At 47.0% G+C, this 15,721-nt stretch overlaps 1 protein-coding gene across 1 annotated transcript in view; it reads left to right on the forward strand.

Moving 5' to 3' along the window:
* The window catches only part of TRIP4 (thyroid hormone receptor interactor 4), a 46,073-nt gene extending 30,912 nt beyond the window's left edge, over positions 1-15,161 (forward strand). The window contains exons 12-13 of the mRNA XM_082198531.1: positions 7,513-7,615; positions 14,703-15,161. Of these exons, the coding sequence (XP_082054657.1) occupies positions 7,513-7,615; positions 14,703-14,770 (171 nt within the window). The 3' untranslated portion in view covers positions 14,771-15,161. The remainder of the gene's footprint in view (positions 1-7,512; positions 7,616-14,702) is intronic.
* The last annotated feature ends 560 nt before the right edge of the window (positions 15,162-15,721 follow it).

A 15,721-nucleotide genomic window follows, 5' to 3' on the forward strand; every position in this document is an offset into this window, starting at 1 on the left:
AGCTAGCAGCTATCCAAGAGGATACACAGCTTTCAAGCAATGAGGAGGCCATTTAGAACCGATGAACAAAATTGAAACAAGAACTAATTATACCCGTTGCTATCCATGTACATTCTACACACTAAGGTTTTATTTTATTTTTAAACTAGATAGCTGTGTTAGGACAAAAATTCTAAAGTAATAGTAGGCAGCACCTTCATAATGCCCAACTGAAATATTAGGAAGAGAGCAAGCTTTCAGGGTCGACAGAACTCTTTGTCTAAGCAAAACAAGCAAAAAAATGGGGTCAGGTGGAATCAGTATGTTAGACTGCAAAAAAGTGCCTAATTTGTTGGGTAAGTCTTAATTCCCCTTTTATTGAAAAGAGGGATGGACGGTTGAGGGTGATGCCTGATAGCATAAATTCCAGAGCTGCAGCGTCTTGCCCAGCATTTAAATGTGAAATATCAACTCACTGAAAAAGTCCCCTTGATGTGATCGCTCATTTGGTAGAGCTTGAGACTCATAATCTCATGGTCATGGGTTCGAGAGCCCTGTTGGTCCAAAAGATCCCTGCATTGCAGGGGGTTGAACTAGGTGACTCTCGTCGTCCCTTCCAGCTTTGCAATTCTATGAATTCTTGTCACTGCTGCTGCTACTTTCCTTTTGTGAACCTTTTCAATGTTGTTGTTGTTATTTATTGCTTGCATTTGTAAACTGCCTTGGAAAATATTTCCTTCTCAATGATAAGCTATAAAAAAAGATAAAAGTCTGGGTTGTTCCAGCTGTGTCCAACTTATGCAAGGATATACGTATGTAGCACAGACCTGGAACTGTTTGCCATGCCTTTTGTTGAGAGAGGGGCATGGGCTGTCTCCCCTGCGCCCCCAAGATGCCTCCCTTGCTCCTACTCCCGACTTGATCATGCTTGCAACTGATTTCCTGCTCAGGGTGGGCAGTGTGAAGAGTGACAAGGAGCTTGCATAAGTGCGAGATGAAAGGGAAATGAAGCAGCCTAGCTAAGATGTGTCCATCTCCTCTTCAAAGCAGCCAAACCACTTGCCAGCATGTTTCTGTTATCTGCAAGCAGCAGATAGAAGCTCTCAACAGCCTCCAGGGAAGATGTTGCTTGCATTCAGCAGCACAGTAGGGCTGTGGTTTGTAACCTCAGCAGTTGAGGCAGTTAGTGTGTGTGTGTGTGTTTTTCCCCTCCTTCTTAGCAAAGCCATTTTGATTACCAAATCCATGACTATTAGTGGCAGTGGTTTTGCACAGTTCCTTTCTCACCTGTCTCAGCTTGACCTTGCAGACTTTCACACCACAGGCTGTGTGGCTTTTAAAAATCTCACCCCACGGCTTTAAATGAATGCATTGGAGCTATTGCCTTATTTGTTTGTTTGTTTTTATATCCCACCTTGGTTGTCTCTTCCTTTCTATTTTATCTGAGTTTAGGTCAGGAGATCTGCTTTGTTTGTCTTAATTCACTGTGCCTGTATCCCACAGTGTGGTCTCCAAGGAGCTCAAGATAGTGTACATGGTTTGTATGCTTTGTGTCGCACAAAACACCCAGCCGAAGAAAAAGCACAGTAACGCTGCATTCCTCTCTAGCACATGTGACCTTTTCTAGTCTTCTGGAGAATTCACAGTATAATGTCTTATTATTGTGCTTGGAAGGGTGTCATCTGCATGATCCTGTTCATCCTTACATCTGTGCAAGATGTAGATCAGTGTTTTTGCAGGTGCGTAGGACGGCAGCCTGGGACGCGGGTGGCGCTGTGGGTTAAACCACAGAGCCTAGGACTTGCTGACCAGAAGGTCGGCAGTTCAGATCCCTGCAACGGGGTGAGCTCCTGTTGCTCGGTGCCTGCTCCTGCCAACCTAGCAGTTTGAAAGCACGTCACAGTGCAAGTAGATAAATAGGTACCGCTCCGGCGGGAAGGTAAATGGCGTTTCCGTGTGCTGCTCTACTTTGCCAGAAGCGGCTTAGTCATGCTGGCCACAAGACCCGGAAGCTGTACGCCGGCTCCCTCGGCCAATAAAGCGAGATGAGCGCCGCAACCCCAGAGTCGGCCATGACTGGACCTAATGGTCAGGGGTCCCTTTACCTTTACCTTAAGATGGCAGTCTGGTGGTGAATCTGCAGCTGAGATTTTGAACCAGGGCAAAACAAAAAAATTGATAGCTATATCTGAGAAAGAGGGTCTTGTTGTATTAAGCCTTCTAGATGTAGTGCTGGGCTGCAGTTCTCTGCATCCCTGAGTTTTGGCCATGCCAATGGAGTCCAGTGACATCTGAAGGGCTACAGATTCCCCTGCCCTGCTTTACTGAATCTGTGAATCTGCACAAGCAGCCGGTTGTACCCACTGCAACATTACTTCACTTTGTGTTGGAGAAATTGGATCTTGGCTCAAGCCAGCTGGCTTTGCCCTGCTTCTCAAAGTGTAGTCTTAGGCTTGGGAAGGCTATAACAATTTGAGTCTCTATTTAGATATCTACACCAAGAGCAAAAGATTTGTGGCCTCCAAATCTTGCTGGACTACAGCTCCCATCGTCCTTGACCATTGGGTATGTTGCCATTAGCTGATGGGAGTTGTAGTCCAGCAACATCTGAAGGGCCCCAAGTTCCCTGTCCCTGATGTAATCGCTATTGCCACATCTTGTGGCAGTGAATTGCATAATAGAAATTATGGATTGAATGAAGGAAGTTAGCATCTTTTGGAGAGGAAGAAAATGGAGAGTTGGGTTAGAATGTTGTGCCCCATGGTATGTTGGATCTATGCAACAACTGGTTACTCTCCACTGTGGCATCCACTCCCAGCACACAGCAGAGATGCCCAAGTGCTGAAATATACCAATTCAGCTGGTATCTGCTTGCAAAAGTGTGCATGCCAGCAGTTTAATGGCAGGCATTCCAGGAAAGGAAGAGTTGAATGGCTCCATCTAGCTGGAAACTGTCCCATGCTTTTGGGAGGATGGGGGAGACCTCCTGCCAGGGGCAGCCGAAGAGAAGCAAATTGAATGGCCTAGTATCTAAGCTTCCTTACCGTTTGGCGATCAGAGAGGTATGTGCATTCCCCATGTTAAAAGCAAAGCCAGCTTAGGTGTCATCATGACACCTTTAGAGATTAACAGATTTATTGTGGCAGAAGCTTTCCCAGACCGGAGCCCACTTCATCCGATGCCATCTGCAAAAACCCGTTTCCCGACTGCGGGCATGAGTTTTAATGCACGCTTACAGCTGCTCATCGCACAGCTGGAGTGCCAGCACTGGGAAAAGCACACATTTCTGACCCAGATAGTTGCCAAGATGAGCTTTAGCAAAGTGAAGGCACTGGTAAAGAAGAAGGGCTTCGAGTGGCTGTGCGGAGAGCTCTTTGCTTTCCCCCACAGCTCTGAGTGTAATCTGCCTGCCCTCCTCTGCCTTCCATTGCACTTTGGCATTAGGGGAGAGCACTTCACGCTGACATAATTATATACATTGAGGAGTAGTATGCTTCTCGAAGATGGCTTTTTGGCTACTGATTTTTTTAGCAAGCAGTAAACCAAGGTCAGGTTTCTGGCTGAAGCAGGGCTGCGTGCATGTTGCACATCTCGCAAGCATTGGTTTGGATATTGGGCACCAAATTGGGTGTCCTGAATAACAAAACCTCGATTTCCCCCCCCCCTCTCTTTTAAATAAAAAACCCCCACAAGCTCTAGCCCATAAGACTGTGGCGGTGGACTTGAAAATGTGTAAGCAGTATCTGATTAAGGTACTGGTTAATATAGCAGGAGATGCCTTGGAAAATGCCCACTTCTTGGTCACGGCCCTACAACAATCTATAGGGCATTGTGCTTCTAATAGGGTTTCCCCAATGACCTCAGTGATTGAACTGTTCTGCATAAGGGGCAGTGATCTTTCATGTCATCTGGTTCTTAGTTGTTCAGGGCTTTGTCAATAATTGGAATGTAAACGTGGCCCAGTAGTTTATCAGCAGACAGCACCCTTCCCTTGGGACAGGTGTAATGTGTGCCCATCCAGACGCACCACTCAACATGCAGGCTGCAGGGTTCTGCAGCAGTGGCAGCTTCTGGATCCGTCTCAAGGGAAGCCACTTGTGAGGTTACCTATCTTGAGGCAGCCTTCTCCAGCAATAGCAATGATCAGGCATGATGGGAGTTGTAGTCCAACAGCATCTGGAAGGCACCAAGTTGGGGGAAGGTTGATTTATTGAATTTATATACTGCCCTATACCTGGAGGTCTCAGGACGGTTCACAGAACAAAATCAAAATATAAAACCACAAAATATATAATCAAAATAAAACAACCCAATAACCCCCCCAACCCCATTTTAAAAGGGCATAGGATGTCAGTCTGATCAACTAAAGGCTTGGTTAAAAAGGAACGTTTTTGCCTGGCGCCTAAAGGTTTATGATGAAGGTGCCAGGTGAACTTCCCTGGGGAGAGCATTCCACAGATGGGAAGCCACTGCAGAGAAGGCCCCGTTCTCGTGTTGCCACCCTCTGGACCTCTCAAGACCACAAAGAAGGGCCTCAGATGCTGGTTATCAGGGTCTGGGTAGGTTCATATGGAAAGAGGCAGACCTTGAGGTATTGTTGTCCATTGCCCCATCTTTCCCAGTATTTTCTCCTCTGGCTAGCAGCTGTTCTACAGTGGTACCTCGGGTTAAGAACTTAATTCGTTCTGGAGGTCTGTTCTTAACCTGAAACTGTTCTTAACCTGAAGTACCACTTTAGCTAATGGGGCCTCCTGCTGCTGCTGTGGCACCGCTGCACAATTTCTGTTCTCATCCTGAAGCAAAGTTCTTAACCCGAGGTACTATTTTTGGGTTAGCAGAGTCTGTAACCTGAAGCGTATGTAACCTGAAGTATCTGTAACCCGAGGTACCACTGTATTAGCCTTAGGTTTCCCCTAGTCCTGCTACCTAAGATCTTTTTAACTGGAGCTGTCTCAGGTCTTCCTCAGGAGTTTGTGGACTGTCCTTCCTTGGAGGTTTTTAAGCAGGGGTTGGATGGCCGTCTGTCATGGATGCTTTCGCTGAGATTCCTGTATTGCAAGGGGTTGGACAAGATGACCCTTGGGTCTCTTCCAACACCATAGTTCTGTGATTTTATGATTCTGGGAATTGAACTCAGGTTCTTCTGTATGGAAAGCATTTGCTGTGCTACTAAACTATGCTCCTTTCCCCGTTGGATTTTCCCCATTGGCTTTTCAGAGAGTAAGACACGGGTTTCCTATATCGTTTACCATGCCCACTTCTGGCTCGACAAAGTAGCAGAAATTATGCAAAAGCAGCGTATGTATGCCGCTGCATTATTTTTTTCATAAATCATACAAACTCAACAAAGTGTGCAGCTCCTTTATATATGTTCAGGTTTATTGTGGCAGAAGCTTTTATAAGACTAGAGTCTTCTCATCAGACACAGGTGTATACGCATAATACAAAGAGACTCTGGACATCTCTGCAACACTGAAGTGCATTTGAGATAAGCATAATGATTGTATAGAGAGGCAGCCCTTGGTAATAACACAAACTTCTTAGCTTTGCTGTTCTCATTTAATACCTGCTTATTTGCTGTGCAAAGTATGTACAGCTGTTGATAACTTGTTAACCCATTCAGTGATCCTGCCGAAACCCCAATCGTCCTTTTTTCTGGGTTATTGCCTTTGATGTCTGGTGAATAGCTTTTTCTTTTCTCTGGCTTCTCAGTCATAAATATTGTTAGATCTATTGCACCAGTGCCACTCTGCCCCTGGTTTTGTCCTGAATTTTTGGATTTCTTCTTAACCTGTACTTTATACTTCTAATTTTTTACTTGTAAATTGCCCAGAGAATTTTTTTTTGCTGTTGAGAAGTGTAGGAATGTTAGAAATAAATAAAACCACCCAGCCCTTCTGTTAAGTACTTGTGGGGGGGGGTCTTGGTATGCTAGAAAACATTTCTGGGCTGGCCATCGGAGATCCTTTAATTCAAGGATGGGAAACTTGGAACCCACCGGCTTCAACCAGCATAGCCAGTCACCAGGGATGATGGGAGTGGTAATCCCCATCCCCATTTCAGTGGTCTGCATGTACTGAACAAGTGCTCAACCACTGAAATTGGACCTCTTTGTTGCCTTTAGCCAGCCAGCGCCTTTTCTCTTGGGCATTTTTGTCACTCAGTCCTCATCACTCGGTCCCCGGTGATTCTCTGCGTTCATCTTTATTTAGCAGGTTTGCTTTGATCTAGCTCGCACATCAGTGTCCTTTGCTGTTTAGTCCTCAGGCCGACTCTGCTCCTCATACTGTGGGAAAGGCCAGTGGTGAGGTCTGTCTAAGAGTCCATCCCTTTCTGGTCTCCCCTTGTGAGAAGTGAAAGTCAGATTTCTGAAAGCGTTACGTTCTGTACTGAGCGTGCCATTCCACGTCCCCCTTGGAGATCTGAAAGTAGCTTGCAGGGGCTGTTTGATCTGCTAATATTTCACGTGGCTGCATTTTACAGCGCAGTTGCATGTACTGATGGCTGAAAGACACTGTTCCTGGCAACCCTTCGATAACTGTTTTTAGATTATTATTTTTCTGCTAATTTTTAAATCATTGACATGTTGGCCACCCCAGACTCCTTGAAGGGCAGGATGTAAATTAATTAAATAAATAAGAAAGTAAATACTCTGAAGTTAAGTCCCTTTCAGCTCAGTAAGGCTCACTCCTAGGGGTAGTGTGACTAGGATCACGGCCATAAATAGGGCATTCTGAAGGGCTGGATTCTGCCACATCAAACTGCCTAGTCAAACAGAGCTATGCCTTCGTGTCACAGAATTGTAGGCAAACATTTTGTGATGAGAGAATCCTAACGGCATGTGAGAGTGAAGCTGGAAATGCAGAATAGCCAGGTAGCCTAAGGTGGTTATTTAACTGTGTTAAAATTCACAGCGTCTGACTTTCTAAAATTTTAAAATAAATGCCTAGCCCTCAATGACCATTCTAATTCCTTTTGTGCTCATTCTATGATTCTGTGTCACTGACTAGGACACCAATAGGATTCCTACTGAGCAATTAGATGGAATTCCACCCGCAGGCTTTTTTTCTGGTATCTTTGCATAAAATGGCTGGAGACTGCTGCTACTAAGACTTATGTTTTTTCTTTGCTTTTGCTATTGAATGAAAGCTAACAAACTTAAGGAATATTTAGGTTAGGGGCATGGAATCTCCCTGAGGGGGTCATGTCCCCTTATAGCAGCAGCCCTGTTATGTAAGATCTTTTCGAAGCTCTATTTTCAGGCATATAGTTCCTGTCTTAAGAACTAGCTGCTTGAATTTGTCTGTATGCAGCGCAGGTCCGCTTACACCTGGGCTATTCTCTGAATAAATCTCAAGAGCTCTTACGGCCAACGAGCTGTTCCCTGCAATTAAATTCCAAATTGCTCTATGCTGCTTCAAGCATATTTTTGCTGATCTGTGTAACTTTTAGACATTCAATTCTCTCTCTTTCTCTCTCTCATAATTCATTGCGGTGTTGCTAACCCATTTTGTGTGTTTTGTTCTTTTCTAGTATCCGCAGATGAGCCAGGAGTCAGCTTCTCCGTTTGTTTTCATCTGTTCTAATGCCCAGGAGATGATTTTGAAGTTTCCCATCAAAGGCAAGCACAAAATCTGTAAGCCCTACTTCTCTATTCCACATTGCTGGGCATTGGGGAGGGGCGGGTGTAAGCTGGTTAATGTAATGCTGGTGGTTCCCTTCTTTCAGGCTTTCCTGGCAGCAAATTATTGCATAAGGAGTGGTCGTTAGTAACATATATTTATTTTTATACTTATATCCTGCCCACTCTGGGCAGCTGAGTTTTAGCTGGCCTGGTTTTAGCTGTTAACAATATGAGTTTGATAAACCATAGTTTATTGGACAGAATGAGTCACGTGTTTTCCCTGCCCCTCCCCTCTTCTCCTTGAGCATCCTGCTTCAAATGGAGGCAGTGTTTCAATGAGCTTCCTTGTTCAGATGGCACAGGAAACTTTGGCTTAACAACCCACAATAGCCTGAGGGAAGGAGAGGGATCTATGGGGCATGTTTGGGCAATATTGGACCAAGATTGTTATGTCTGAACCAGGCCAATAGTTTCTCATAATGGGTTTAGTGAGCTGGTAGCTAATCTGCAAAGAACAATGGAGTGTTGTATATTTTGGCCTGAGGGCCTGGGCGGCATGTGTGTTGTGACTCAGGGCTTGGCATGTTTTCTAGCTCCTGGCCGTGTCATGCTGAAAGGACTTTGCAATGGCTTTGGTTTCGTCTAAAGGAATGCCCTCCAACCACTAGCTATTACTACCCAATTTAGCTTCTTTTGATTCTGTACCTACAGCATCGTCTACCATTAAGGGCTGCCGCATATTTTTTCTTCTGCTTTCCGCTTTCCAAAGGACCCAGAGAGTTGTGATTAGGCGTAGAGAGAGATTATTTTAAGATTATAACATGTCGCCGGCTGGTCCCCTACCAGCACTGAGTGTGAGGAAAGGTGATGTGAATGTCAAAAGTTGGCGTAATTCTTTTATCATTTTTAGTTGGTCCTAATAAATAGTGTCCTGGTTAGATTCCCCTGCAACCCCATGGACCAACACAGCCCCTCCCCTGCCAATGTTAGTGTAATCCTTGAAAGCGTAGCTTAAAATCATTGCCATTCCCCACTGATGGTTAAACTGCTATTGTATCCCTGTAGTGTTTTGCCTCTTTCTCATTGTACATCCTTGGATATACAGAGTGTGAGCAAATTATTCACACTCCTGTGTTTACAGTAGAAACAGAGCTGAATATGTCTTTATGTGGGTTGGTTTCCTGGCTTATGCCACAGCATTGTTTCCCGCAAAGGGAGTGGGCCTCTTGCTGTTGGAACAGATTTGGCAGCTGTGGCTGCACAACCCTTAAGAGGGATGCACCTGGCAAGGAGGATTACCTCAACGTATTTATTGGGGAGGGCTAGACGAGCTGGAATGGTGGTTTTGGGAACTTACTGTGAAATCAGCTTCCTGCAGGCACCAGGATTAAATGTTCAGAGCTTTTCAGTTTGGCTCTGATCATTTCAGGGCCTTGCCTTCCCTCCATCCCTGTGGATCCACCTGCATTCTAGAAAGGAGTTTGCTGTTGGAAGTCCTGCATGAATGGCATTAACCAAGAAGGCCAGTTTTGAAGGGTCCTTGGCAAAGTGCCCTCTCCTAATTTGGCTGGCTCCCATGGTAGGTGCTAGCAGTGCTCTAGATGAGTGTTTAAGCAGCTGGAAGCTGCTTTTTAAATTTCCCACAATGCCCCAGCATAGCATCACTCCAGGGCATTGTGGGAAATTATAATAACAGCTTCCAGGCACCCGGTGTTTTTCTTTTTTTAAGGGGGGGCATGTACAGGACAGATGCCAGTGGTTGGTCTTGCTTGGGGCCCTAGCAGCTGCCCAAGGATCTGTGTGCTGGCACCAGGCCTGTCCATCAAACCGGCTCCTTTTCTGCGGCTTGCAATAGACAGCCAAGCATGAGGTTGGGATCCCCCACCCCCACTTCTGTGAAGCAGAATGTGCACTTCTGCTGCCAGTACAAACCCTTCTCAAGTATGTCACAGTCTGTCCTTTCCAAAGCGACAGTTTCCTGCTCGAGGAGGGATCAGCCTAACAGACTGGAAGGAGATTGCCCGTGCCAGAGGCTGCCTGAGTCCCCTGCTCTCTCATCACTTTCCCTAGGCTTTCTCCCTCTTGGGAGGTTAGGCAACAGGAAAGCTTGTTGTTTGCAGGGAGAGGGTGGTGGTGGTTGGTCATTCCAGGCCATTCAAGAATAGTTGGTGATAAGGCTATGGGACAGAGAATCCTGTAGCTGTTATCACAGCAATGCCCTGTTGTTTGTTTTACTGTGGCAGAGCTGCAGTAGGAAAGAGTTCAATTCTACTTGGATGTTAGCTCAAAAGTTGTTATTTGCATGGCATCCATTTGCCTAGTTGAATCATTCAGGCAACGTTAACGTTTCCGTGCTGCAGCATCCCTTGCCAGCCCAGTTCAGACAATGACTGACATTCACATCTTCTCACATTTGGATATGATCCATCAGTTCAAGTCCAAATGAAATTAGCAAGGATTGAACAAGAGCTTGTGAACAGGCTCTCACACAGCTCCTGTTTATCTGAAACGGATTTGCAAAAGCTGCACACCCCACCCCACCCTGTCACTCACACCCACACATTGTGTTTGCTCCTTTTAAGCAGATGGGTTTGCAAACATGTTCTGCTGTGCTGCTCGGTTGCTTGTGAAAGGTAAGTTTGCCCCAAGTGGGACTGCAGGTGAACACATCACATGGGATGGCATTTGAGGAAAGCAGCAGTGGGGAAATGCATTTGCAAATACGATTTCATGTATCTAAGTAAAGAGCGTCCATCAAGAATTGCTATTGATGTGACTGGTTTGGTACTTCATGCCTAGGATCTGAGGTTCTGTGCCATAAAGCAGAGTTGTTGCTGAACGTCAAGCCAGGACCATAGGAAACAACCTTTATTTTTTGCCTCAGTATGAGTGTGCCTTGGAGGAAACCTTCATTTCTGTGAACAACATGGGCATGAAATGGTTGGTTGAGCATGAAGTGGCCATTCTGTGCCATCCATAAAGATCTTTTTGTTGCCTGTGTTATAAAAGATGCAGGCACAATAGCAGGCTTTTAAAGGGACTGGGGATGCTGCACGTTGAAAATCCTGAATGCTACAGATATTTGAACAGTGCATACTAGTGGGCTAGTGGGTGTCCCAAGGTGCAGTATTAGGATATTTCTTTGATTTTTGCTTTGACATGCAGATGTGCAGTACAATCCATCGATTTCCTGTGCCTGAGACACAGGTCTTTCATCCTTGGATATCTGTTGACCTTAACAGCTACCCATTTAAACTGGGGTTTACCAGGCTTTTCCACATCCCAGCTATCAATCTTGGGACCAACTTAAATGTTCAGATTGGCTGTTTTGCGGAGGAAAATACTACTATGTTTCTGCATAAGTATGTCAAAGGAAAGGCCTTTCCTACTCAAACCTTTGTGTCCTTCCTCCACCCCAGGATACCGGGCTGGTTTTCTTTTCAGCTTAGAATTCTTGGTCTTAAGCTGCTTTGAGTGTTATTTTTTAATACAAAAATAAAAATGAATCTTGTGTTAAAAATCTAATCACACACCTTGGAATTTTAACAACCTCAAAATCAAGGGTCTGGCATGTGTTCCTTTACCATTTTGGATGTTAACTTTTTAACCGAGAAAGGCTGGTGAAGTTTGGTGGTGAGTGCAAGGCAACGTTAGGTCAGGGGTAGCGAACCTCCAGCCGGCAACTCCTTTTGCCTGATTGGAATCGCTTTGGCATCATTATGCATGGACTCGCTCTCCTTTTCCCACGCTCAGCTGAGCGGTGTCCCGAACAGTGTGAGCTATCAGTTTGTCTAGCTCAGCTTGTACAGTAGCATGTGCATGTCTGAGGGGTGCAGAGCAAGCTAATGAGTAACTGCTGGTTATGGATGAGTATGTCTCAAGTCAGCTGGTGCCCTGACCAAGCCGAGAGATCAATGCAAGCAGACTCCTCTTGACAAATGTTCCTGTCTAGAGCAATGGACGGCGAGCCAAGGGTAGCTGCTGCTTCAAACTGATTAAGGAGTACAAAATAGCATCAAGCAAGAGGTGGCAGAGCGCATGCTTGAGCTGCAAAGACAAAGGATAGGGCTTGGGTGTAAAGGGCAGGGGCTTACTGATATGTCACTGGGTCTCCCTCTCTCCTCCATCTTGTCCCCTCACTGTTAGAGTCAGTGACTCTGCAGTTGATCCAAGCCTGGCCAGGGAGCTCATGTGAATTTGGAACTGGTTCCATCTTGGCAACAGAAGTTGAATTGATCTGCCGTGCAGAGCTGCATACGATGGCAGTGCCATCTTGCTAGCAGTGGGGAGAGAGGAATTGCTAATCCTGTTTTAGCCAGTAATACTATGGCTATTGATTCTGACAGCTCCGTCTGAGAGGATCTGAAGGGCTCAGGTGCTGCTTGGCTCGGGAGCCCTAAGAGCTTGCGTTCCCTATTCCCAGCAGTTCAAGGGCATGCCCCTGAGATGGTCTTGCTAGATTCCTATGCTCCTCTTGATCTCTCAGCCACCCACCACCTCCGCACTTCTAGTGCAAAGTGGGGAACTTCAGGTCCTAGGGGCCCATTTAAACCTGCAGGGCTCTATTTCTGGCCTTTGGAACTCAGGCCACATCTCTCACTGGTCTTGCTTCATGCCGTCATAGAATCATAGAATTGTAGAGTTGAAAAGGACCCTGAGGATCATCTGGTCCAACCACCTGCTATGCTTGAATATGAAGCTGTCCCATACAGGGATTGAACCTTTCAACTTTGGTGTTATCAGCACAATGCTCTAACCAACTGAGCTATCCAGGCTGACCCAGTTGGAATGTGTCCTTGAACCCTGATTGGATGGAGAGAGGGATGAGAATGTGTGTAGATGCTCTAGCCTACTGTGCAAAGGTAAAATTTGCAGGTGTTGTTTCCCCCACTTTTGCCTCTGGCCCCAACCAGCCATGGGCAGGGGCCTCTAGAACAGTGTTTCCCAACCTTTTTTGGGCAAAGGCACACTTGTTTCATGAAAAAAATCTCGAGGCACACCACCATGCCAGATGGGGAAAGGTCACTTTTTACTTATGTAAAAAAAAAAAAAAAAAATAGTAACAGCATAGAAGGTAATGGTTAGGCTAGCATCCCTCTTCCAAATATGCTAGGTTTTTATTTGCAGGGACTGTTCTACATGGGAAAGCATTCAGCACTGTCATTCTCCCATCTGCCATCTGAATTGGTACTATTCTGGGTCAACTTACTCTGCTGCATGTGTAGATGAAAATGGCACCAAGTGTGGGGGAGGGGGCAGAACAGGTTTCAGATACAGGATATTAATCATACACGTACTTCAGATTGAACTGGTTGCTTGCTTTGCAAGTTTTCATTTCCCAAATGACTGCCTTGGCAAGCGCAATACCTACCAGGCTCAACGCCGGTCTCGCGCTGCCGCTTCCCGCGCTCTCAAGGACCCGGGAGGAGGAAGGCGTGAAGGGAATCCCGAAGGCGCGAAAACCTCGCGCATGTGCAGGCCTTCCGCCTGCGACAGTCCAGTAGGCCGGCCGAAGCGAGCGGCGATGGGATGTGGGAGCTCGCTCGCTCGCCGCCCCGCGTGTGCCTATGTGGGGCACGTTACAGCCCCGTGATGTCAGCGCCACGCAGGCAGCCAGGCAGGCAGACGGCGAGAGCCCCGCGCTGGGCGGCCTCTCCTCACCGCCGCCGCCCCGCCTCTCGCCGCCCGACTCGCCCGCCTCCCTCCCACGGCACACCAGGCAACGTCTCGCGGCACACTAGTGTGCTGCGGAACACCGGTTGGGAAACACTGCTCTAGAAGGTTGCACAGAAGGGAATGCAGCCCTCAAGATGAAGAGGTCCCCACTCCTGGTCTAGTGATGGCACATGGTACAGGCCTGACCGGAAAAGATGTTGCTGTGCCTCTCCTTCCCTCTACAGTTGCTTTGCCTTGCAGGTGTGGATCCTCGTGGAAAGAGCAGCCACTACCGCATTTCGGAGTTGTAGGTTTCCATTGCTTTCTGCTTCCCATAGCTGGGATAGAGGTTTCATTGCTCTCTATTATAAGGGGGTTTCTTGACTGAAGTGCTCATGGTCTCTGAGATGGGACTATGCATCCAGGAACATGGATAAGTCTAACTAGGGTTCCCCCCCCTTAAGGTGATAATATTGCCTACACTTGATTCCCCACCCATAAACCTGCCTCGTGGGCCTCTCACTAAGGATAGAGCTTGAAAGCCTGCTCTGCTGCAACAGGCTCCTGTTGTATCCTAAGTGTTATCTGTGGTACAGAATTTTATCAGCAGCAGCAGCAGCGTTTTCACCCTGTTCCTCAGCCAACAAAAGCAAATTTCACTGGCAGGGTCTGTCTACCTGTCTAGTTTGTCTTCCTCCCTTCATCCACGGATCTTACAGCCTTATGTGGCAGATTAGATTGTGGCTTTTCAAGAGCTTTCCAGTGAGCTTGGTCGCTGCACAATAACTCAAACCAGGGAGGTGACTTCAAAGCTGCCATTAATGTAAGTAGGTTCTCATGATTGGAGTTGCCAAGGGAAAGAAGATGAGACGGAATTGCAGGATCACAGCGCCTGGCATGCTGGGCTTTCAGGCTGTTATCTGTGCCCTTAACTAACAGGTGTCGAAGCCTTTTGTCCTGAGAATGGCCATGCCTGTTTCCAGGATGCTCTACTGCCCTCTCTCTGCTCGCAGCCCGGGATAAACTTGCCTGTCTTGCCCACGCCCGTCTTTCAAAATGTCTGGCAATTGTCCCTTAGCTTTCCCAGAGTGTACCAGCTGGCTTGTATCCTCCCCTCAAACAGAGATTGCTTTCCTCTTTGCAGCTGCGACAGCAGAGGAGGTGGCAGCAGCAGCGCTAGCCGCACTCCCCTCTCCAAGCCCCTGGATTTCTTTTTCTCTCCCCACCACTCGACACAATGCTTCACAGCTCCTTGCGTCGCAGGGCAGCAGCGGTGGGGTTTGGAAATGCCTGGTTCCTGAAGCAGGAAAATTGGATGTGACAGCAGCACACTAACAGGGGGAGACCTTGTTGCCTTCAGCTGATTTACATTGCAAATAACCTTTAAAAACAAGTACTCATGAGACTCCTCCCCCCCTCCTCCCGCTTCTTTCCTTTTTTACAGGGAAGCTGGATTCGAAAATTCATCAGGGAGCCAAGAAGGGATTAATGAGGCAGAAAGCAGTGGTGTGAGCCGGAGGGCACAAACACCACCCACCCACCCCACTCCCAGGCAAGAGAAGAATGGATCTGAACCTGGCCACTGAGGCTGCTGGAGCGGAGGCCCCAGATACGTGAAGGGGGCATTCTGAAAATGCAGCCACTGACAAAGACGGATCCACAAGCAAAGGAGGGATTGCTGTTAGCTTGCATAAATATTAACAATCAAAGAGAGAAATTGGGTGCTGACTTGTCTGTGGCCAAAGAGCACTGTGGGGAGCCCTGGAGGCGGAGGCCGGGATTATGGTCTAGCAGTATCTCTTCCGCCTTTGGCTGGCTTCAGGCCAAGCCAGAGGTGCTTTCGGAATTGGGCCTGTGCCAGAGCTTCAAATCATCACCCTATGCATTAAAGCTAAGCATCGTTTGGCTTTGTTTTCTTCTTGGCCTTGTTTCTTGCGGGGCACGGAACAGACGAGATCACTTTGCAGCGGGAGGGCTGGACGGTTAGAGCATCCTCCGGCTAACTGGCTTGGAGGAAGATGCGCTGTAGGTGCCTGAAGCACTGGCTTGCCATCAAGGCCTGCTGCAGTTATCTCCCGCGTGGGGCCAAAGGACTTGAGCTACGTTTCACCCTCTTATTAATTCCAAGCCTAAGGACAGGGCAAGGTGTCAGGGATGGAATGTGGTTGACTGCCAGCTCCTTGCTCTCTTGAGTTCTTGAACTAAACTGTCATCTTAAATCACCACTTCCGGTTTTTTATGTGAACGAACACACATAGACCACTAGCACTAGACAAGTAGATAGAGCTGAATAACTGGTCCCTTCTCATCTGGGTGCATAAGTTTTAATCCTACATATTGCTGCCTGAATAAAATGGATGCCCCGTTCTCTTTAATACTTTATATTTAGCAAAGTGCAGTTGTCCTTGCAAACTTGCTCTATCTCTGTTATGAATGGTTCTCTCTCCTCTGAATTGCCTCTAT

Source organism: Podarcis vaucheri, assembly GCF_965113315.1.
Source record: "Podarcis vaucheri genome assembly, chromosome: 14".
NCBI lineage: Eukaryota > Metazoa > Chordata > Lepidosauria > Squamata > Lacertidae > Podarcis > Podarcis vaucheri.